Source organism: Mesoplodon densirostris, chromosome 11 (genome assembly GCF_025265405.1).
Source record: "Mesoplodon densirostris isolate mMesDen1 chromosome 11, mMesDen1 primary haplotype, whole genome shotgun sequence".
Taxonomy (NCBI): domain Eukaryota; kingdom Metazoa; phylum Chordata; class Mammalia; order Artiodactyla; family Ziphiidae; genus Mesoplodon; species Mesoplodon densirostris.
In genome coordinates, this window is record NC_082671.1 from 8,862,007 (window position 1) to 8,884,605 (window position 22,599).

General features: G+C 41.0%; 1 protein-coding gene across 2 annotated transcripts; it reads right to left on the minus strand.

The window, feature by feature from the left end:
- Positions 1 to 229: 229 nt before the first annotated feature.
- NANOG (Nanog homeobox) lies at positions 230 to 4,860 on the minus strand. Of its 2 annotated transcripts, none has more exons than XM_060112926.1 (5): positions 4,710 to 4,860; positions 2,301 to 2,569; positions 883 to 969; positions 657 to 736; positions 230 to 572 (listed from the first exon to the last, which is right to left on the minus strand). In XM_060112926.1, the coding sequence occupies exons 1-5, from the start codon at positions 4,858 to 4,860 to the stop codon at positions 230 to 232; spliced, it is 930 nt and encodes a 309-aa protein (XP_059968909.1). The 2 variants fall into 2 exon arrangements, with proteins under 2 accessions (XP_059968909.1, XP_059968910.1); XM_060112927.1 differs by having other exon boundaries at positions 230 to 512; positions 600 to 736.
- Between the last annotated feature and the right edge of the window lie 17,739 nt (positions 4,861 to 22,599).

The window sequence follows — 22,599 nt, forward strand, 5'->3', positions numbered from 1 at the left end:
TTATAACCTAGTTATCTACAGCCGCCAGTCATCTTTTATCATGTTGTCCGTAGAAGCCAATGCTTCTGAAACCTCTTTGATTAGACACCAATCATACACCCCCAAATTGACACAAAAGGCACAATGAAAAGCAGCTTATCAAGGCAGAGAGAGACGTAATTGTAAAAGAAAAATTCTAGGGAAGTAATACAGTCACGGCTCAAATTGAGATTGAATAATACAGCCATCGTTACAAATCTTCAGGCTGTATGTTCAGAGAGTTATTGGGGAATAAATCCATGATTTGCTGTTGGGAATTGAAATACTTAGCAGTTTGCTGTATTGTGTTATAGCTTTCCCCAGCAGTTTCCAAGGTGGCCTCCAAATCACTGACAGGAGAATTTTCCTGGAACTGGATCTGGGGCTGCAGGAATTCCTCAACATGGTTGTTGAATTGATTGTTCCAAGTCTGGTTATTCCAGGCTTGGGGGCACCAGGTCTGACTGTTCCAGCTCTGGTTGCTCCAGGACTGACTGTTCCAGCTCTGGTTGCTCCAGGACTGACTGTTCCAGCTCTGGTTGCTCCAGGTCTGACTGTTCCAGCTCTGGTTGCTCCAGGACTGACTGTTCCAGCTCTGGTTGCTCCAAGTTGGGTTATTCGAGGTCTGGTTACTCCACATGGGCAGGTTTCCGGAAGAGTTCTCCAGGCATTCTTGGTGGTAGGAATAGAAGCCCGGGTATTCTGTAGTTGCTGGGCCCTTTTGAAAGAGAAGGATGGATTAACTGAAAAGGTACAAGGAAAATCAGAATTGTCTGAAGTTGGGATTGCATGCTTCAGCAGTGGATACAAATCTATCTAAAAAGTCCTTGTTAGGGAAGAGCAGAAAAATAAGTTTCCTGTTACCTGAGTCACAGTGTTGCTATTCCTCAGCCAGTTGTTTTTCTGCCACCTCTTACATTTCATTCTCTGGTTCTGGAACCAGGTCTTAACCTGCAGGGAAAAGGTAACAGGAAAACACAAAATACTAGTAATGCAGGATGCACTGGGATCAAAGAATATTAAGTTTTTGTTTGTTTGCTTTTTCTGATAGCTACAACTATCTCAAACTCGGAACAAAATTTTAACTTCTAGAGTCCTTTCTTTTTTTCTTTTTTCTTTTTTTTTTTTTGCTGTACGTGGGCGTCTCACTGTTGTGGCCTCTCCCTTTGCGGAGCACAGGCTCCGGACACGCAGGCTCAGCAGCCATGGCTCACGGGTCCAGCCGCTCCACGGCATGTGGGATCTTCCTGGACCGGGGCACGAACCCATGTTCCCTGCATCGGCAGGCGGACTCTCAACCACTGCGCCATCAGGGAAGCCCTAGAGTCCTTTCTTAAACCTTCAATCTGTGAGTGAATTTCAAGCCCCTCAAGTCAGTGGGCTACTTTATGTTTAATAAACCTAACCAGATAGAACAGAACACACCACAAGTCTGCTACTAACTAGGAAGTTCACATTTAAATGTCTACCCACGCCATTAGCCACAGTTAAAGGTAATTTGTTTGCAATAAAAAGCCCACCTCCATATAAGCACATTTACAGTTAATGTGATAATGGTATTTTAATTCAGGAATTATGAAACATACCACAAGGACAGCTATTTAGAAAATATCAAATTATATTGCAGCACAGAATAAACTAAACTTTGCAGATGGTTTGTAAACTCTGAGTTAGAAAATGAGATCAGAGAGGTAGAAGAATATATATATATAATAAGATCATGGAATAGGACTTTCCAAGTATGGCGCCAGTAACTGAATAAAATGGCCAATAAATATATGAAAAATGATTAACAGATAAAAACAAAGCATACAATTTTAAGTTTAATAAGAACAAGTGTTGGCTAGGGACTCTTCTAACTCGGAAGATAGGGGGGTATATTCTTCCTTTTTTTAAGGAAAATTGGAAACATTTTCACAATTTTGGTTTGTGCAACAAGGGAAGTGGTTAAATAAATTAGGACACATTGGGAGAGGGGGTGGGGGAGGGATGGACTGGGAGTTTGGGATTAGCAGATGTAAACTGTTTCATGTCGGATGAATAAACAAGGTCCTACTGTAGAGCACAGGGAACTATACTCAATATCCTGTGATAAACCGTAATGGAAAAGAATATAAAGAAAAGAATGTCCAAAAAAATGGACACATTGCCACAAAACACCTTACAAAGAGTTCCATTTTCATATTAAAAGTTAACTTGTTTGTAGGGGTGCATAAACAGAGTACATAGAAATTAACCTTGTTTCTTATTTCTTGTTGTATCAAACAAGAAAACAACCATACCTGTTTGTAGCTAAGGTTCAGGATGTTGGAAAGTTCTTGCATTTGCTGGAGGCTGAGGTATTTCTGCCTCTGAAATCTGTCATTGAGCACACACAGCTGCGTCTGAGAGAACACGGTTCTGGTCTTCTGCTTCTTGACCAGGACCTTCTCTTCCTTCTTCTCTTTGCTCTTGTCTGCGGCCGTGGCCAGTAGTTTTCCTCTGGGGCTTGTGGAAGAATCAGGACTGTCCTGAATAAGCAGATCCATGGAGAAGGAAGGAAGAGGAGAGACTGTTGGGAACAAAATGACACTTTTCTCTAAAGCTTCAAATATGGAAAGTTTATTGTTTTCAAAGCACTATTAAAGTCCTCAGAGCTAGATAATAAGTAATAACTTTATTTTTAAGCAATCCTGAACACTTGGCTAACCTTTGCACAAATGCCATTTTGCATGTCATGGACGTGGCTAATACGTATTGCTGGGAAGCGGAGGGGGACTCAGACCTCTTCTTCCTGCCCATCAAAGCTCAGGAACCCACACCCTGGCTGTTCTCAAAGGTCTGAATCATCATTTGACTCCCACCTTTGTGTCCTTCTGTAACTTCCTTTATGTACCTTAATCATCACCTACTTAATTTTTTTTTTTTTTTTGGTGGAGCTGTGTGGCTTGGGGGAAATCTCAGTTCCCTGACCAGGGATTGAACATGGGCCACGGCAGTGAAAGCGATGAATCCTAACCACTAGACCACCAGGGAACTCCCACGTACTTAATTTTGAAACAGATGATCCAGGTTCTGGGGACCCTATAAAATCAAGTTTGCTACCCGGTCTTAATACCAAGACTGTCAGGAAATGTGAATTCTGATAAAGCTCCTGTTTCAACCCAGACTTTGGGATTTCATCTCCAAAATTATTCCTCCCTCATGGTTTTTTTGTTTGTTTGTTTTGGCAATTGGGCTAAGCTGATCATAGGTTTTTTTGGTGGTTTTTTGACTGAAGTATAGTTGCTGTACGTTATATAAATACAGGTGTACAATATAGTGATTTACAATTTTTTAAGGTTATACTTCATTTATAGTTATTATAAAATACTTGTCACATTCCCCGTGTTGTACAGTATATCTCATGGTGTTTCTTTCACTGAGTAAAATGAGGTAACAAATAAAAAATTTTAAAACAAAATGAGGTAACATAAAAAATTGTCTAGCACAGGGCCTGGCATATATTATTGACTTTGTAACTAAAAATTTATTTCCTGTATTACTTAGATTTATTTGCACAGACGTATTCCCAGTGCTTAACTCCAATTCTACCCTAGTCGTGGAATAAATGGACAGGCTTTAAAAGGCAAAAGACTTCACAATTTCACAAGTAGATCTAAGAAGGAAAGTCCTCAGCTAATGACTAGAAATGGAGCATGTCTTAAAAATGATCTATACAGACTTGCACTTGGCTTGCTAGGAGGACATGTCCATTGCTCATTCCCGAGCTATTTGTCTCACAATCCAGCGCTGTAGCTGTATTTTCAACATTTGAAATTATAAAAGGACATTAACACAAAATTTGGAAAAACAGGGTAACATTAAAATCCAACACTCAAATATAAGTTATTTTGTTTATTTATTCCTTTCTCCACAACTTACTTCTATGGTTGTAATCATAAATGTAAACAGACTTTAAGCTATTTTATGCCATAAATGTTAAAAATAGCATCCCTGGGTAAAGGTTGGTCTACCTTCTCATTTCTAACAACTACTGCCAAATTGATTTCCAAAATAGTTTGTGCCGTTTTTACAATATCCCGAGCACCTCTCACACCCAAAATTACCAATTAGAAGCCTAAATATTAAGAGTATAGCATTCAAAGCCAAACTGGATTTCAAATCTGAGCTCTCGCCACTTTGACTGTCAGTATATTAAACCTTTTGGAATCATCCACCATAAAATGGGGTGAACACTTCCTCGGGATTTAGGAGACTTGAACATAGCAGGTGCTTACAAACTCAGCTGCCCAATTATGTCCACACATCCAGAGGTTAGGGGAAGAGCCAACCGCTACTGTAGTAGAAAGGTAAAACATTTCCAAAAGGTGCGTTTCATATACGTTAAGATTTACACATCAGTTTATCACATCACATTTGCGTTTCCACAGTGCCTACACACGTAAGTTCTCAAATACACCGGGTACAGTTGAATGGCCGAGTCCCATGTCCCGCATCTCTCCGTCCACAGCTCTTATCGCCCGGAACATTGGGGAAAGGGCATGACCCCATCAAGTTACCGTTGAAAAAGAGGTGTCGAGAGGATTAATAGATAATGACACCTGCTTATATTGATGGGCTCAAGAGGGAAACAGATAACCCTTACCCTCTTTCCTTCTTTCCCTTTCCCTGAAGGAACTTAGCCTCTCAAGGATTCAGTATTTTCTTACCAGTCTCCATGTCGTGGGTCTCAGCAGATGACATGTGCAAGGACACATAATTTTCTTCAGGCCCATAAATCTCAGGCATTGGTGAAGATTCCCTAGAATTGGATGCTTCGGGGCCACACAGGCTTTGGGGATAAGCTGGGTCCACACTCATGTTGTTGAGTTGAAGGAGAGGGAGAAAACCAAAGAGCTAGATAGATGGTAGGAAAAGTCCAGGCTTAAGAAGCTAGGTAGAAGAGCTTAGAGAAAGGTGAAGATCTCCAGGTGTAAAAGTATTAAAAACATGGGATGAAGGGACGTCACCTGTGTGGTAACAGAAGCCTACCAGCCCAATGTAGGAAAATGACAAAAAATTTTGTGGAGGCTCTAGACTTATAAGTAAGGCTCAGCCATACTTCGACCCGCCCCTCCTGGCAGGCCCACGCCCACACACACCCTTGCGAATTCCCAGTTAATCCTGTCTGCCAGCCTTACCAAGGCCATTGTAATGCAAAAGAGAGCTGCTGAGTAGCCTAGACTGGGTGGGGAACTGGAAAACTGGGACCCCGGAACCTGGAAACAAAATAAACCCAGCAACGAAGTACTTCTAGGTTCACCCTGCTTCCACCTTTTAAAATCAAAGATGTACTTCCAGTTCCCGGGGCCCAGCTAAGGTGGTTGAAATCCCCACTAGGACAATTAATTCCCTTGACTTGAGACCCCTTAGGGTCTCAAAATCAGGCTAGTTATGCAGAAATTTCAACAAGCTCCATTTTCCTCTTTGGTTCACTCTAAGGTCACAATAAAACACATACTGAATGTTAGTTAAGGCATCGTTTGATGTTAAAAAATAGTACTTGTTTTCAACTCCCACCTAAGTTCTTTCTTGTTTTTTTTTAGCTTTCAGAAAAGCAAGTCTTTTCAGCAGGACAAAAGCCAGAGGAAAAGACCTGCGGACCTAGGACCCTGGGTGCCGGGTTAGTCATACATAAGGCATTACTATGGAGGATTTTAAATTTGTTTTTATACACATATTACTGGATAGAATCTTGGCTCAGCCACTTTAATAAGTCTCAGTTTCCTCATCTATAAATAGGGGCAAAAGTACCTTCTCTGTGTTGTAAGAATCAAGGAAAGTAAAGTGCTAAATACTCATTTGACACGTCAGTGATCTACAGACGTGGCTGTTAATAGAAATTCTTTCAGGATCCTATATCCATGACCTCTAAATTTGAAATTACCTTTTTGTTGTGATTTTTATTTTAATCTAGAGAACTTGAAATCTAACATTGTGTGATAGAATGAAAGCACCACCTTCTTATTTTACCCGGGACATTACTGGACTCCTAGATATAAAATAATAAAATTTATTGACCTGTAAACGAACCCAATGGAAAACGGAGAAAAAGAACGTTCTCTAGGCAGGTGATATTCCTGTAATGGACTTGCCAGAGCAAATGCGACAGATTCATTTTAGAACCAGTGTTTGCCCTCCTGTCTATTCCTCCTTCCCAAGCAGTCATCTTCTTGTCTTTTTTCCCCTCTGGCTCTTTCTTTAATTAGCTTTTCCTTCTCTGGCCTGGCAATCCTGTCAGGCCCTTCAACTCCACTCCATCCTCATTCTCATCGTCTTCTTCTTTTTTTTTTTTTGGTTTGTTTTCCAAAGGAACAGTTTTTAATATTGGGTTCCAGCACTAACATATTTATGGACAAAAGTATAACAATCTACGGTTTTCAATTTTCCTCCCCATTCCCAAATTCAACATTCAGGAATTCTAAGATTTTTTTTCTTCTTTCCCAATCTCCTATCCCCAAAAGTAAACCCTTAGCAAATTGCAATTATATATTTTCCTAAGATACAGTTCTTGACTAATCCTCCCATGCACTCTGCTGCTCTGGTCTCCACCTGTGGCCTTTGCTCCCACGTAAGCTGATTTTTGCTCATAGTTCAAAGATGCCACCTTGCAAGCTCAGGAGTATTGCCAGGTCCACACAAGGGGATGAAATTCTATGTAATCTTTTCTTTGTCTTCTCAGACCATCATTCTGGACGGGAAAAAGAGTTTGGAAGAGGGGAGTCAAGGAGAGTGTGGGTGGAATACATTGTGCTTCAGGCAGATAGCCTCTGTCTCATTAGAAATAGAATATGATTTTTTTAAAAAAGGGAATGTGAGGGACTTCCCTGGAGGTCCAGTGGTTAAGACTCTGCGCTTCCACTGCAGGGGGCGTGGGCTCCATCCCTGGTCCGGGAACGCCGTGCTGCGTGGCCAAAAAAGAAAAAAAAAAAAAAAGGAATGTGAGAATGTGAGGTGATGGATGTTAACTAAACTGATTGTGGTGATGATTTTGCAACACACACACACACACACACACACACATATATATATATATATATATATATATATATCAAATTACATTGTACACCTTGAACTAATACAACATTGTATGTCAATTACATCTCAATAAAATGGGGAAAATAAATTTAAAAGGGGGAAACTAGGTTTCCTGGCTCTCAACCAGCACTGTTTGGTAAATGGGGGCAGTCAAGGACACCAAATACTTTGGTTTGCCTGCAGCTCTCTAAACTGCAGGTATGGGAAGTTTTGTTCTTTGCTGATGGGAATCTTTGCATGAAAGCCTGAGACGAATTCACCCCATCCCCCCACCTGGGCCCCATTGTATCTAAGGTAAGCGCCTCCGGAGAGAAAGACCAAAGGGCAGGGGGCTGGTGGCTGGAAGGCAGGCTTACTACATTCTTTGTCCAGGAAAGCAATTTGAATAAGGCTGAGAGTACCTCGGAAGCTGTCAGAGACCCTGGGTTTGTTGGGGTGCGCTGGGTGGGTGGAGGAGGGGTGTGTTATAGGGGGCTCGGGTCCAGAGCCTTAACTGCAAAAAGTGATTCAGTGAAGTCTGGATTGTAAATTTTATTGTTCTAAGAGCAGCAACTGAGAAGAAGGAAAAAAAAAAGCTGAATATGAGAAAGGAGAAACATTTTACAGATATGATTTACTCTTTATGTATGGATAAGAAATGCAGTTTGGGCCACACAGTCTTTTAAGAGAGTGGGCACTGCTAACTTTGCATTTGTCAAGGATAAGGGGGCGGTAGCAATCATCACAAGTATCAACACAGACTTTCACCGCCCCCCAGTTCTCAGGCTTGGGGTATACAGCAAACATGTGGAATTATAAAATTTATTATTGATTTATTAATGGTGGAATTATTGAATTTATTATTGGTGGATCATTGCCTTTACTCTTCACCCCATTATCCACTTGAGTTTATCTGAGTATGCCCAAACTGGTAGGCATTCACTTGTTTTCTTTTTGTTTAATTCTTGTGTAAGTTTATGCTCCTATTTCTCCCTTCTTTACGTTGTTTCACTCTACCTAACAAACCCATTCAATAAGTAACAGTTTCTTGTCGATATACATATACACATGTGTGTATATATTTTAGTGATATAACAAACATTGATGGGCCAGGAAATATTTATTTGTTGCTGGTTCAACTAATAGTAAAGGAGTGCCTAGCATGTGCCCGAGAGGAAAAAAATAAATAAATGTCATCTCTACTTCTGAGGAGCTAACAGTTTCGTAGAGTAGTCAAAATAGACCAAAAAGACAATTACAATGTTGTGCGATAAGTATTGAAAACCAACCAACCAAACAAACAAACAATGCCAGGAGGTATACAAGAGATGCTAACAGAGAATAAACAAGGAAGATGGGAGTAGGGGAAGGGAGCCAGGGAAGACTTCTTGGAGGATCTTAAGTTGAGCTGAGACAGGAAAATGTTGAGAGGATAAGGAAGGGAATTCCAGCAAATGAACAATTTGGGCAAAGGCATTAGAGAAAATGATGGGTTTCAACACTGTCACTTAACATGGCTCGAAGGCAGGGTGCAGTGGAAGGGATTGTGAGAGAAAATGACAGAACTCATCTATAGTGAGCTCTTGCCGTATGTAAGGCACTGTTGTAGCCACGTTAATTAGCATCTAGCCCAGTGTCTGATATGTAGTATGTTTGAGCTTTGTGCTTTTAATAAATAAATAAATACAGATGGAGATGTTTAATAAGTCCTTGGAAATTAGAGTTGAGAGAACACAGGAATAGTAAAAAAAAAAAAAAAAAAAAAAAAAAACCAAACAAAAAACTAAGTTTTGAATTAAATCTCTTCCTCTCATTAGTTTACACTTTCCTGGTGTTCCTTTTACTAACCTGGTGGTTCTCTGTCTCCTTTCGGGTTCTTCCTCACCCCTATATCTAAAAATTAGAGTGTACCCAAGTTTAGTTCTCAAACCTCTACCTATACTCACTACCTTGGTGATCTCAGCCTATCTTATGACTTTATTTTATTTTATTTGGCCACGAGGCTTGCAGGATCTTAGTTCCCTGACCAGGGATTGAACCCTTGCCCTCGGCAGTGAAAGCATGGAGTCCTGAGGACTGGACCACCAGGGAATTCTATCTTATGACTTTAAATACCATCTATCAATATAGGCTTTTGTCTTTCACATGGGTGTCTTTACCCCAGACCTATTTACCAAACTCAAGTCTCTATCTATCCAACTGCCTACTTAACATCTCCACTTGAACTTCTAGTAGGCATCACAAAATTAATATTTCCCAAACCAAACTCTCAGTGTTTCTCTTTACACAGGCTCCTCCTCTAGTCTTCTCCATCTCCTCTAGTCTTCTCCATCTCCATCTTTGAGCACAAAGCTCAAACATAATTAACGTGGCCACAACACTGACACAACAGTGCCTTACATACAGCAAGAGCTCACTATAGATGAGTTCTGTCATTTTCTCTCACAATCCCTTCCACTGCACCCTGCCTTCGAGCCATGTTAAGTGACAGTATTGAAACCCATCATTTTCTCTAATACCTTTGCCCAGTGTATGAAAATTCCATCCTTCTAGTCACTCAGGGCAAAATCCTAAAGGCATCTTTGTTGACTAATGCCATCAAAATATAGAAGAATCTAATTGTTTCTTTCTTTTAATTTTTTTTCTCCCCATGTTTCCTTTTTCCACTGTTTGAGAGAGTTTTTGTTTGTTTGTTTGTTTGTTTGTTTTGCGGTACGCGGGCCTCTCACTGTTGTGGCCTCTCCCGCTGCGGAGCATAGGCTCCGGACGTGCAGGCTCAGCGGCCACGGCTCACGGGCCCAGCCGCTCCGCGGCATGTGGGATCTTCCCGGACCGGGGCACGAACTCATGTCCCCTGCATCGGCAGGCGGACTCTCAGCCACTGCGTCACCAGGGAAGCCCATTGAGAGAGTTTTTGATCATCAGATGGACTAGGGCATAGAAAATCAGGAGAGTAGCGAGAAATGGTTATTTCTCATAAAGAACATGCATTTATTTGTTACTGCCTGCGTCACAGGAGAGCTGGGGGCTTGAATGACCTGCGTCCTCTGGCAAAAGAGTAAGCTCACATTGGCATGTGTGCTAGCCCCAGCTGCACTTGACCTTTTCTAAGTATCTCCAAGGCTACAGCCCTCCCCAAACCACCATCTGTCGCTTGGATTATTCCAATAGCCTCCCAGCTAGTCTTCCTGTTTGCACCCTAGCCTTCAGGCTATAATCTAGTCTCCACGTATTGGCCAGAATGATTTTTTTTTTTTAAAGACATGTCACATGAAGCTATTCCTTTGCCCACAGTCCTCCTTAGTTTTCTCACATTCAGAGTAACAAGTCAATATACTGAATTACAGAAGCCCTCTTCTGGCCTTGTACTTAACCTCTGTCTTGTGTCCTTGTGTTCTCCCTCATCCCCACAAAACTGGCCTCCCTTTCCTGATACTGGAACAAACCAGGAAACCTCCAGAATCACGGCTTTTGCCCCTGATCAGTTCCTCCCCCAGAATTATAACCAGCTTGATCTCTCCCTTCCTTTAAATCTTTAATTTTCCATTTCCAATTATGTCTCCCCCACACTATCCTCCACTTGAGTTTTCTTCATAATACTTATCATCATCTTGCATAATGTATATTCTATCTATCTATCTATCTATCTATCTATCTATCTATCTATCTTCTATCTATCTGTCATCATCTATTTCCCACTACCACTAAAATATAAATTCTGTGAGGGCAGTTATTTAAATTTTTGTCTGTTTTTTTTTTAGTATAGTATTTCCAGCCCTAGAAGAGTGTGGTCCATAGGCCAGCATCATCAGCATCTCTTGGGAGTTGCTGGGACGTAAATGGATGGGCTTTACGTCAGAATTGCTGAATAGGAATCTCTGGTAGGGGTGACTAGGAGTCTGTTTAAAAAGTTCTCCAGGTGAATCTTTGGCAAGCAGTTGTTTGAGAAGGACTGTTAATAGAACAGTAATAGGCAATAGTAGATGCTCTCGATCAGATCATTGTGTGTTAATGAAGGAATGGGTTTAAAAAGATCTAGGACTTTGTAAGTAAATAGAGGGTAGGAGCCATTTCCTAACATTTAAATATTAAATTGCACTTCAATGTGGTATTCAAAATAACCCTTAAAAAAACAACAATGATCTTTGCCTCAGGTTCCCTAAACTGAATTCAATGACCTTGGAACTCTCGGAAAAGAGCTGACTTTTAATTTGCAACAAATAATCCTTCTGGCTCCTCTGGGAGATTACTCTTAAATTACTTGTGTTGTAAAAATGAACCATACAACCACCAAAAGTGCTGGATTAGAGATTACAAATGGAATTACACAGTATATTCTCCTTACTTTGCCTGTTACAAGAGCACAAACACACCTTTTTTTTCCCCAAAAAGAGGCTTCTTACCTAGTAGACAACGTGATAAACCCTCAAAATGTATCTATCATCCCACTTAAGTTAATTACTCATGCCCAATTTTGTTTCAATGACCTTGCCATGAGTACAAGTTTGGAAGTCCAATAAAAGATTCACTTAACAGGAAATTATGTGACACATCGTTGACTCCTTTTTCCAACGTCTGAACCTTCATGTAGTTAAGAATAACTCTGTCATGATCATTTCATTTCCTAACACTTCACCAGTCTGTCCCCTGGATGTTCTGTACCACCCGCTTTACCCTAACTCCGGAGCACCCACTGTGCTCCAGAATGATTTATCTTCAGTTCAACCATATTATCCCTCTGCTTAAGTCTTCTCTAAATAAGCTCACAGCCTGCTCTCTGCCTGCCTCTCAAGCCAATTTCAAGCTTTGGCAAGTTGCTCAACCCAAGCAAACCCTTCTGTCCTGAATGCTTTTCTCCCCTCTCTTTGGTTGGTTCATTTTTAGTCTTTCAAGACTCAGATCAGGTGTCACCTGCTCTAGTCTCCCTTCTCCAGTGACTTAGGTGCTTCTCTTTTGTACCTAACTCCTCGCACGGCAGCTGTCACTTTGCACTTTAGTGATAGTTTTTTTTTGTATTTGGATTCTGGCTGGAATAATAACTCCTTGAGAGCCTGGTTTGTTACTATAACCTAGTGCAATGCTAGTCAACGAATGGTCCCGCTTTCTGACCACATCAGTGTCATCTGGGAGCTTGTCAGAAATGCAAATTCTTGGGCTGGGTGCTACCCCAGATTTACTGAATCAGAGTCTGGGAGTGGAGCCCAGGAATCTGTCTTTTAAGAATCTCTGATTCTTGTGTGCCCTAAAATTTGAGGAGCACTGGTTTAGAATACAATGCTTGGCAGTAGGGAAAAAAATCTCAATGCATATTTATTAAGTTAATAAATCAGCTCCAGTGGCTAAAACACTGATATTCAGAAAATTGGAAAATTACAAGAACTCTCAAAAAACAAAAAAACAAAAAAACCCCAAATTTCTTCCTTGTGGTTCTGATTTGGATTCGTCAGATCTTACTCTAACTAAAGGCTTTTGATATGCAAGGACTAAATTATTCTGCATCCCAAATTCTAACGTCTCCTAGTGGCGAGTTCGGAAGGGGAAACCATCAAATCAAATTGTCAGAATCCTGACCCTGTGCAACACTATTGACACCACAGCATAACTCCCTTCCCCACCCTGCCCTCAGGGGATACTTGACCCCAAGTAAAAATGGATTTTTTTTCACCCCCATAAGGTCTAGCCCCCAGGGAAGGGAGGACCCTTAGGAATGTCTACCAAAGTTTAGCAAATGTATACAGTTGCTCTGGAACCAGGTGGTATTATTGACCCAGAAGAGAATAAGCTTCCCAGTTTCTCAGTAGGTGTTAGAGAATGAGGAAGGAGAAGTTTAAAAAGTAGGCGATTGTGGAGGAGTTTGAGGAGGGTGATGGTGATGCTGGTGATGCTGGTGATGCTGGTGGGGGTGGAATAAGGGAAACAATCCAGCACCTTAGTTGTTCCTCTAGTTGACTGGTGTTGGGATGAAATAAAGCTGTTAAACCCTAACAATAGTGCATCTAAATATTGTACTTCGAATATTTCAGGACACCAGAGTATTCCAATATTATAAAGAAGTGACAGGAAGAGGGAACAAGAGGTTCCTGCCTCCTGGGAGTAAATAAGTTCATCTAAAGAGAGAAGTCAAAGCTAGGGCAAATAGCAGGGCGTTGAAAAAGGAATTCAAATTTAAGGAAGTATTCTTTTTTTAACCATTTTTTATTGACATATAGTTAATTTACTATGTTGTGTTAGTTTCAGGTGTACAGCAAAATGATTCAGTTACACATATTTGTATATATATTCTTTTTCAGGTTCTTTTCCATTATAGGTTATTACAAGATATTGAGTATAGTTCCCTATGCTATACAGTAGGTCCTTGTAGTTTATCTATTTTATATATAGTAGTGTATATATGTTAATCCCAAACTCTTAATTTATCTTCCCATGCCCCTGCTGTCCTGTTTGGTAACCATAAGTTTGTTTTGTGTCTGTGGGTCTGTTTCTGTTTTGTAAATAAGTTCATTTGTGTCATTTTTTAGATTCCACATATAAATGATATCATATGGTAACATTCTTTTTTAAATTCCAATTGAGAAATAATGTACAGTGAAGTGACCAAATCTCAAGTTGTACAGCATAATGAATTTTTACTGATGCATAGAACTCAAGTAACAACCACCCAGATGAAGAAAGAAGGCATTTCCTGCACCCCAGCGGGCCAGCTTGCATTTTTGTTAGAGGCCCAGGAATCTCCAAATCCAAGTTCCTTAGACCTTTGTCAGATTCTTTTGTGTTTCAGACATGGACTCACACAGCCTGAATTTGAATCCCCTTTCCACCCACTGGTTATGTAACCAGTAGTTTCACATTTCTATGCCTCAGTTTCTTTCATGTACATAAAAAGTAAATGACATAATACATACCAACTCATCAGAAAGGTATGTTGGGGCCCAGGGTGGGCTGCCCCAAAATGCGCCTCAACGGCATATTGATTATTTTGAATTAAACTTACTTAAGACACGATCAATGCAAGAAGGACACTCTGACCCTCCCCTCTGTCTCCCTGGAAGCAAGAAATAAATCTCTCATGTGAAAGGTGCACTCCCCACAAATGCAGGTAGAAGTCCACTGTCATCCTCAGAAATAGGGGATTCTGACCAAGAAGCTGGTGTAAGCAAACCTTGTTACTTCTTTTTTTTTTAATTTTTAAATTAAATTAAATTAATTTATTTATACAGCAGGTTCTTATTAGTTATCCATTTTATACATATTAGTGTATATATGTCAATCCCAATCTCCCAATTCATCACACCACCACCACCCCCGAACCTTGTTACTTCTTTAATTTACTACCCCAATTCCAAACTATGCTTAGATTTTTCACTAATTTAGCTCCCAAAATCTGAGTTTCTTGGTCCTGTCAATTCTTCACAAATCTATTGTTTAAAAAGTAAAAAAGCTGCTTGCTTTGGCCACTTCTTAGGTCCTATTTCTATGAGACCTCCATGCTCACTATTAAGATTTCTTTCTTTTTCTAAAATAAAAAGAATTTTTAGTCCAGCCATGAGAACTCAAGAGGGTTAGAGGGGGAAATTTCCCAACAGGTACATGGAATGTTGTAAGTGCTCAGTAAATGTAAGCTATTATTATTTTCTCTATGTATGCTATATTTTGGAAAATCCATGAATTCATTCACTCAACAAATACTTATGAAGCATCTCTGAAGTGTCAGATGCTGGAAGAAAGAAATAGATTATGCATGCTTCCCAGTACCAAAGTTTTTATAGTGTAATATGAAGAAGCCATGCAGACAAATGAGTGTATTAAAGTGTTACTGGATTAAACTGGATTGAAGTGTTACTGCATTAAAGTGTTACTGGAACTGTGGTATAAATATGTGTGAGACAGGCAGGAGTACAAAGGAGGGACGTCTCTTGGAGGGAAGAGAGTTCAGAATATCATAAAAGTGGTACTTGAATTCAAGCTTGGTAGGTGAGCAAGGAGTAAGAGAAAAGGCAGCAGGCATGAAAAAGCCTGACATCTACTGGGTACTATGCAGAGTTTGGTGCAAGTATGGACAGAGGTGATGCTACAATTAGTATACAGATAAGAGTGAGATTATACAAGCCTGTGTCATGTTAAAGAGTTTGGATCTTATTCTTTTTATATATATATAAATTTATTTATTTATTTTTGGCTGCTTTGGGTCTTTATTGCTGCGTGTGGGTTTTCCCTAGTTGCGGCGAGCGGGGGGATACTCTGTTGCGGTGCGCAGGCTTCTTATTGCCGTGGTTTCTCTTGTTGAGGAGCACGGCCTCTAGGTGCACGGGCTTCAGTAGTTGCAGCACGCAGGCTCAGTAGTTGTGGCTCGCGGGCTTTAGAGCGCAGACTCAGTAGTTGTGGCACACAGGCTTAGTTGCTCTGCGGCATGTGGGATCTTCCCAGACCAGGGCTCGAACCTGTGTCCCCTGCATTGGCAGGTGGATTCTTAACCACTGCGCCACCAGGGAAGTCCCCAGTCATTCAATTTTGAATTACAAGCAGAGAAGTAATTAAATTTTAGATATGTTTATTTTTTTAAGGAATATATTACACAAATTTATTTATAATGAATTTTTATTGGAGTATAGTTGATTTATAATGTGTTAGTTTCAGGTGTACAGCAAAGTGAATCAGTTTTACATATATATATGTCCACTCTTTTTAGATTCTTTTCCCATAGAGGCCATTACAGAGTATTGAGTAGAGTTCCCTGTGCTATACAGTAGGTCCTTATTAGTTATCTATTTTATATATAGTAGTGTGTATGTGTCAATCCCAATCTCCCAATTTATGCCTCTCCGCACCCCCTGTAACAATAAGTTTGCTTTCTACATCTGTGACTCTATTTCTGTTTTGTAAATAAGTTCATTTGTTCTTCTTTTTTTTTTTAGATTCCACATATAAGTGATATCATATGGTATTTGTCTTTCTCTGTCTGACTTACTTCACTCAGTATGACAACCTCTAAGTCCATCCATGTCGCTGCAAATGGCATTATTTTGTTCTCCAGGTATATTTAGACTGATGTACCTGAAGTACATCTAGATGTTGTTAGGATAAGGGATGAAACTCTTGAGAGAGGTCTCATCTCATAGAGATTTAGTGTGTTCATAGTGTTCCACTGGTAGTTGAAGCTGTGAAATCAACCAGAGTGAACAGGTAGAACAGGGTTGTAAACTCAGACATCTTAGGGACCAAGCAGACAGGGTGTAAGAAGACATTTGATGGTGAAAACTTGACAGAGATTTGAGTGTTAAAAATAACTCACTTTCCCTTTAATTTTTATATAATGGCAAAATAAACATTTCAATAGCAAAGATATTTGGCAAATTTCTCTTGGATTGGAGGGGAGATAGGGAGTCCAGGAGACAACAGGGTGTAGTGGGGACTAGGATGATGTCAGGGATGGAGGTTATGAATGGGTTTAGCAACATGGACTTCCATTCACCAAGACTGACTTGGCTATAGCCACTGCTGTGTGCGCCATCTGCCAGCAGCAAAGACCAATACTTTGTCCCCAGTATGGCACCATTCCCCGGGGTGGGTGGTCAGCCATCTACCTGGTGGCAGGTTGATTACATTGGACCACTTCTGTTTTGGAAGAGACAGCACTTTGTTCTTATTGGAATAGACACTTACTCTGGATATGGATCTACCTTCCTTGTATGCAATGATTCAGCCAAAACTATCATCTGTGGACTTACAGAATGCATTATGCACCATCATGGTATCTACACAGCATTGCTTCTGTCTGAGGAGCTCACTTCATTGCAAATGAAGTGCTGCAGTGAGCCCAGGCTTATGGAATTGACTGAACTCACAATGTTTCCCATCATCCTAAAGTAGTTGGCTTGATATTACTACTGTAGGGGGAACAGCCTCGGGACTTCCCTGGTGGTCCAGTGATCAAGACTTTGCTCTTCTACTGCAGGGGGCACGAGTTTGATCCCTGGTTGGGGAACTAAGATCCCACATGCCACGCGGTGCATCCAGAAAAAAAGGGGGGGCTTTTAGAAGACTTAGTTATAGTGCCAGCTAGGTGGCAGTACCTTTCAGGCCTGGGGCAACGTCGTCCTCCAGGAGGGCTGTATGTGCTCTAAATCGGCATCCAATACATGGTCATGTTTCTCCCATAGCCAGGATATACAAGTCCGGGAATCCAGGGGTTAGAAATGGGAGTGGCATTGCCTACTCTTATTGTATTGATACACTAGCAAAATTTTTGCTTTCAGTCACCAAGACCTTATGCTCTGCTGATCTAGAAGTCATGCCCTGTGGTTAAAGTCAATAGAAAACTACAACAGCCCAAGCTAAACAGGACTACTACTGGCCCAGACTCTTCTTCAGGAATGAAGGCTTGAGTCATTCCATTAGGCAGAGAATCACTAGAGCTGAAGTGCTTGCTGAGGGCAAAGGGAATATGTTCTAGTCTTTTAGCAAGTTTGATGATTAAAATACAATATTGTTGTCTATAATCACTATAGTATGCATTAGATCTCTGTATACTACTTTTTTTTTTAAATTTATTTTTGGCTGCGTTGAGTCTTCGTTGCTGCAAGTGGGCTTTCTCTAGTTGCGGCGAGCGGGGGCTACTTTTCGTTGTGGTGCACAGGCTTCTCGTTGCAGTGGCTTCTCTTGTTGTGGAGCACAGCTCTAGGCGCACAGGCTTCAGTAGTTGTGGCACGTGGGCTCAGTAGTTGTGGCTCATGGGCTCTAGAGTGCAGGGTCAGTAGTTGTGGCACATGGGTTTAGTTGCTCTGAGGCATGTGGGATCTTCCTGGACCAGGGCTTGAACCCGTGTCCCCTGCATTGGCAGGCGGATTCTTAACCATTGCGCCACCAGGGAGGCCCCCTGTAGACTACTTTTGGCATGCAAAGGAAATATGGAATGCGTAGTGGAAGAAAGTAGTATTTATTCCTACTTCTTATGACCATGTGACCATGTGACCAGTTGCCGAAACAGACTGTAATTGTCATGAGTATTTCTTCCCTTTTTGGTTACTGTATTAATCTGCTCGGGCTGTCATAACAGAATACCACAGATTTAGTCACTTAGACAACAAAGATTCATTTTCTCACAGTTCTGGAGGCTGGAGGCCCAAGATCAAGGTACTGGTGAGGTTGGCTTCTGGTGAGAACTCTCTTTGAGCGTGTAGATGGCTGCCTTCTTGGTGTGCCCTCACATGGCCTTTCCTCTTTGTGTGTGCACTCATGGTATCTCTTCCTCTTACAAGGACATTAGTCCTATTAGATTCACACCCTACCGTATCATCTCATTTAACCTTATTTACTTCCTTAAAGGACCTATCTGGGGACTTCCCTGGTGGTCCAGTGTTTAAGATTCTGAGCTTCTACTACAGGGGGCATGGGTTCCATCACTGGTTGGGGAACTAAGATCCTGCATGCTGCACGGTGCAGCAAAAAAAAGAAAAAAAAAAACCCTATCTGACACATAGTCACATTGTGAGTTAGGGCCACAATGCAAGAGGTTGAGGAGAACATAATTCAGTCCATAGCAGTTACAAATGTGTGTGTGTGTAGCAAATATTTTTGTTTGCATCCTTCTCTGATCCCCGTATCATCTAACATAGATGTATTGATAATAATTAACTTTATTTTATTTTATTTTATTTTTTAGCCACACCGCGAAGCATGCGGAACTTCCCCCGACCCGGGATTGAACCCATGCCCCTGCAGTGGAAGCGGAGTCTTAACTACTGGACAGCCAGGCAAGTCCGATAATAATTAACTGTACATCATAGTATTTAAGATACAGTGTATCAAGGAGAAGAGTAAACATCACCCACACTTTGTATTTTCTTACTGGGAAAGGGCACGTTTTTGGTTGTACACAGGATAGTTGTGTTACGTTAGGTAGAAATATGACTTTGCTATTTTTTTTACTTGGAGATTAAATATGGTTTAAGGAGATGTGTATGGGTGTCGTGTTGACAAGGGATGAGCTATGACGCTTGATTTTATGTGTCAACTTGGCTAGTCAAAATAGTACCGTTAGTCAATGAAACATTACTCTGCGTGTTGCTGTGAAAGTATTTTGTAGATGCAGTTAACATCTGCCATTAGCTGACTTTATGTAAAAGAGCATTATTCGTACTAATGTGGGTGGGCTTCATCCAATCAGTTTAAAAGGCTTAAGCAAAATAGAGGTTTTCCCGAAGAAGAAATTCCACCTGTGGACTGCAGCTTCAGCTCCTACCTGAGAGCTTCTAGCCAGCTGGACTACCCTCTGGATTTTGGGTTTATTGGATCCACAGAGCCACATAGCCAATTCCTTGAAATAGATATCTATATATTAGGTTGGCCAAAAAGTTCGTTCTGACTTTTCCGTAAGATATTACGGAAACCCGAACAAAATTTTTGGCCCACCCAATACATGTATATGTATAACCTACAGGTAGAATCCTGACTGATTCAGCTGTTTTGTATGTTACCTATGAATAAACTCAAAGTTAACACCTAGGTGTTGAAAGTGGCAGTTGACATATTTGGTTTGTTGAATTTGGCGTTCATTATTAACAAAGTTCTTTTCATTTGGCCTATTTAAATATTTCTTGATCTTTAAGAAAATACATTAAAAACTCACTCACCTTTGATATTATTTGAACGATATTAGCAAATATATATTGAGTAAAAAATAAAATAATATTCTAGGTATATTTTATTCACTTGGGGGTAATTTAAAAAATAAGCTATTTTAGAATAAGATTTACAGAAAAATTAAGAAGACAGTACATGAAGTTCTCATATACTCCATACCTAATAACCCCTATTATTAAATCTTAGATTAGTATAGTACAATTGTCACTACTAGTGAACCAATATTGATACACCGTCATTAACAAAAGCCCATACTTTCTTCATATTCCTAAGTTTTTAATCTTTTTTTTGGGCGGCGCTGTGCGGCATACAGAATCTTAGTTCCCCCACCAGGGATGGAACCCGGGCCCTTGGCAGTGAGAGTGTACAGTCCTAACCACTGGACCACCAGGCAATTCCCTTATCTTTCTTTTTTATTTTAAAACACTTTATTGTAAAAGTAATGCAAATTTAAAAAAAACAAACCTGAACTATTGAAGAAAGACAAAGTCATTCATTTACTGCCCTGCCATAGTTAGTAATTTAGTTTTTCTTTTTATTATATGCTTGGTGTGTTATTTACAGCCATGATCATACCCATTCACACATTCCTGTATCTTGCTTTTTAAACTTAATATAGCATTTTCTTATGTCTTTCATTATAGTTATTACTAAGTTGTTTTTTTGTTTGTTTGTTTGTTTGTTTGTTTTTTGCGGTACGCGGGCCTCTCACTGCTGTGGCCCCTCCCGTCGCGGAGCACAGGCCCCGGACGCGCAGGCTCAGCGGCCATGGCTCATGGGCCTAGCCGCTCCGCGGCATGCGGGATCCTCCCGCACTGAGGCACGAACCCGTGTGCCCTGCATCGGCAGGCGGACTCTCAACCACTGCGCCACCAGGGAAGCCCGAGTTATAACTAAGTTTTAATGAGTACATAATGTACCATTCATTGGCTATATATTTCTGCTTTGGGACTATTTCCTTAGACCAGGGGTTGGCAAACTACTTTATGCCAGTGTTACTCTTCACGAGGTCCTGGTAAACAAAGAAAGCTATACACTTCGGTGGCATCTCCTATATCTAATTCCATCAGTTTTAGGTACTTAGAGTGGGTACCCATCCTGGGAGCCGACAAGCGGACGCCACCGAGCTAAAACACCGCCTCCTAGAGCCCCGGAGCCGGGGTGGGGCGGGCTCCCAGGGGCGGGCTCCCAATCTCTGGGGCGTGGCTGGTGCTGCACCTGCGCGCCGGCCGGAAACAGGGGCTCCGGCGTCTAGGTTCCGCTTTCCGGCTGCCGGCTACCTCGGGGCAGGAGGGCCCAACTCTATTTTCCTTTTCTCTTCCAGAATCCCGTCCAGGATACCACATTACATCTAGTCATTACGCCTTCCAAGACTCCCCTTGGCTGTGACAGTTGGTCTATTTTGTTTTAAGGACTCCCATTTCACCCATGTCCTCATTTATTCTAGAATCTATTTCCCTTTTTCCTACACTTTTTCTCTACTTGTATTTTTTTTGCTCTACTTGTATTTATTGCCTACTCCCTGAACACATAATTTGTTTCATACTCACTTTTAAAAGCATTATAATTTTTCCCTAAGATCTTTATCTTAAGGATGGCGGGTGTTCTCTGAAATGTCAAAGGTTAAAGCTAAAAAAGATGGAGAGCCTTCCTCCAGCACCCAGTTTGGGTCCTCCCACCAGTGCCCATTTGTAAATAAAGAACACAGCTAATGTGCATTTGTTTACATATTTACTGTGGTTATTTTTGTGCAACAACAGCAGAATTAAGTTGTGAGGGCTTCCCTGGTGGCGCAGTGGTTAGGAATCCGCCTGACAGTGCAGGGGACATGGGTTCAAGCCCTGGTCCAGGAGGATCCCACATGCCATGGAGCAACGAAGCCCATGCGCCACAACTACTGAGCCCGCGAGCCACAACCACTGAAGCCTGTGGGCCTAGAGTTGTGCTCCGCAACAAGAGAAGCCACCGCAATGAGAAGCCCGTGCGCTGCAATGAAGAGCAGACCCCACTCTCCGCAACTAGAGAAAGCCCACGTGCAGCAATGAAGACCCAACACAGCCAAAAATAAATAAATAAATAAATTTATTTTTAAAAAAAGTTGTGACAGAGACTATATAGCCTGCAAAGGCTAAAATATTTACTTTCTGGCCCCTTACAGAAGAAATTAGCTGAAACCTGCCCTAAACTTTTAAGTGGCTTGTAATTCAGGCTCTTCCAAGCAATGCCACTTGGAACATCTTTGTGCATGTAATTTATTTATACTTTAGACAACTTACTTAATTGCGAGGAATTGACAAAAGTTGCATCACTGGATCTATTTAATAAAGATGTTTTCAAGGCTTATACTGTCCTTCATTATCTCTCTTGTAATATCCTACCTACAATATAATAAGGGCAGTGGAAATAAGCATGGAAAGGAAGGCCCAGTGCTCTGGTAGGTAGAACTTCTTTGGTCCCTATTCATCTAGACTTGTGAGTTTACACTCTGGAAGAGCATATTTTTAGTTTTGACTTAAAGTCAACTAAAGAGGGATGTAACAGTAATTGGAATGAAAACCAATTGAAAGAAAAGCTTTACTTTCTCCTGGAGATGAAAAAGCAGCTGAAGTAAACCCTCCAGGTGTCAAAGTGTGTATGTAATGCCATTCCAGGCTAGCTGAAGGGCCAAAAGACACTGGGAGGGTTAAGTAAGGGAAACAGGTAGCAGTCTCAACAATGACGTAGCAGTGGCAGCATTGAAGAAAGAGAAAGCTATGAGTGTCGGTTGATAGAAGAAACATGTGTCTTCCACCCCTCCGAACATATCCTAGGCATAAATTTGTATACAACTGTAATTAAACTGTCTCCAGGTGAGAACATTCTAGAGCAACTACCCTATATTTTTGACAAAAATAAAGAAAAAAC

Coding starts and splice junctions, on each gene's coding strand:
- NANOG (XM_060112926.1), bottom strand. CDS start 4,860: ATGAGTGTGGACCCAGCTTATCCCCAAAGCCTGTGTGGCCCCGAAGCA. Junction 2,570..4,709: donor GACCCACGACATGGAGACTG/GTAAGAAAATAC, acceptor TGTTCCCAACAG/TCTCTCCTCTTCCTTCCTTC. Junction 737..882: donor ATAGCAACACTGTGACTCAG/GTAACAGGAAAC, acceptor CTCTTTCAAAAG/GGCCCAGCAACTACAGAATA.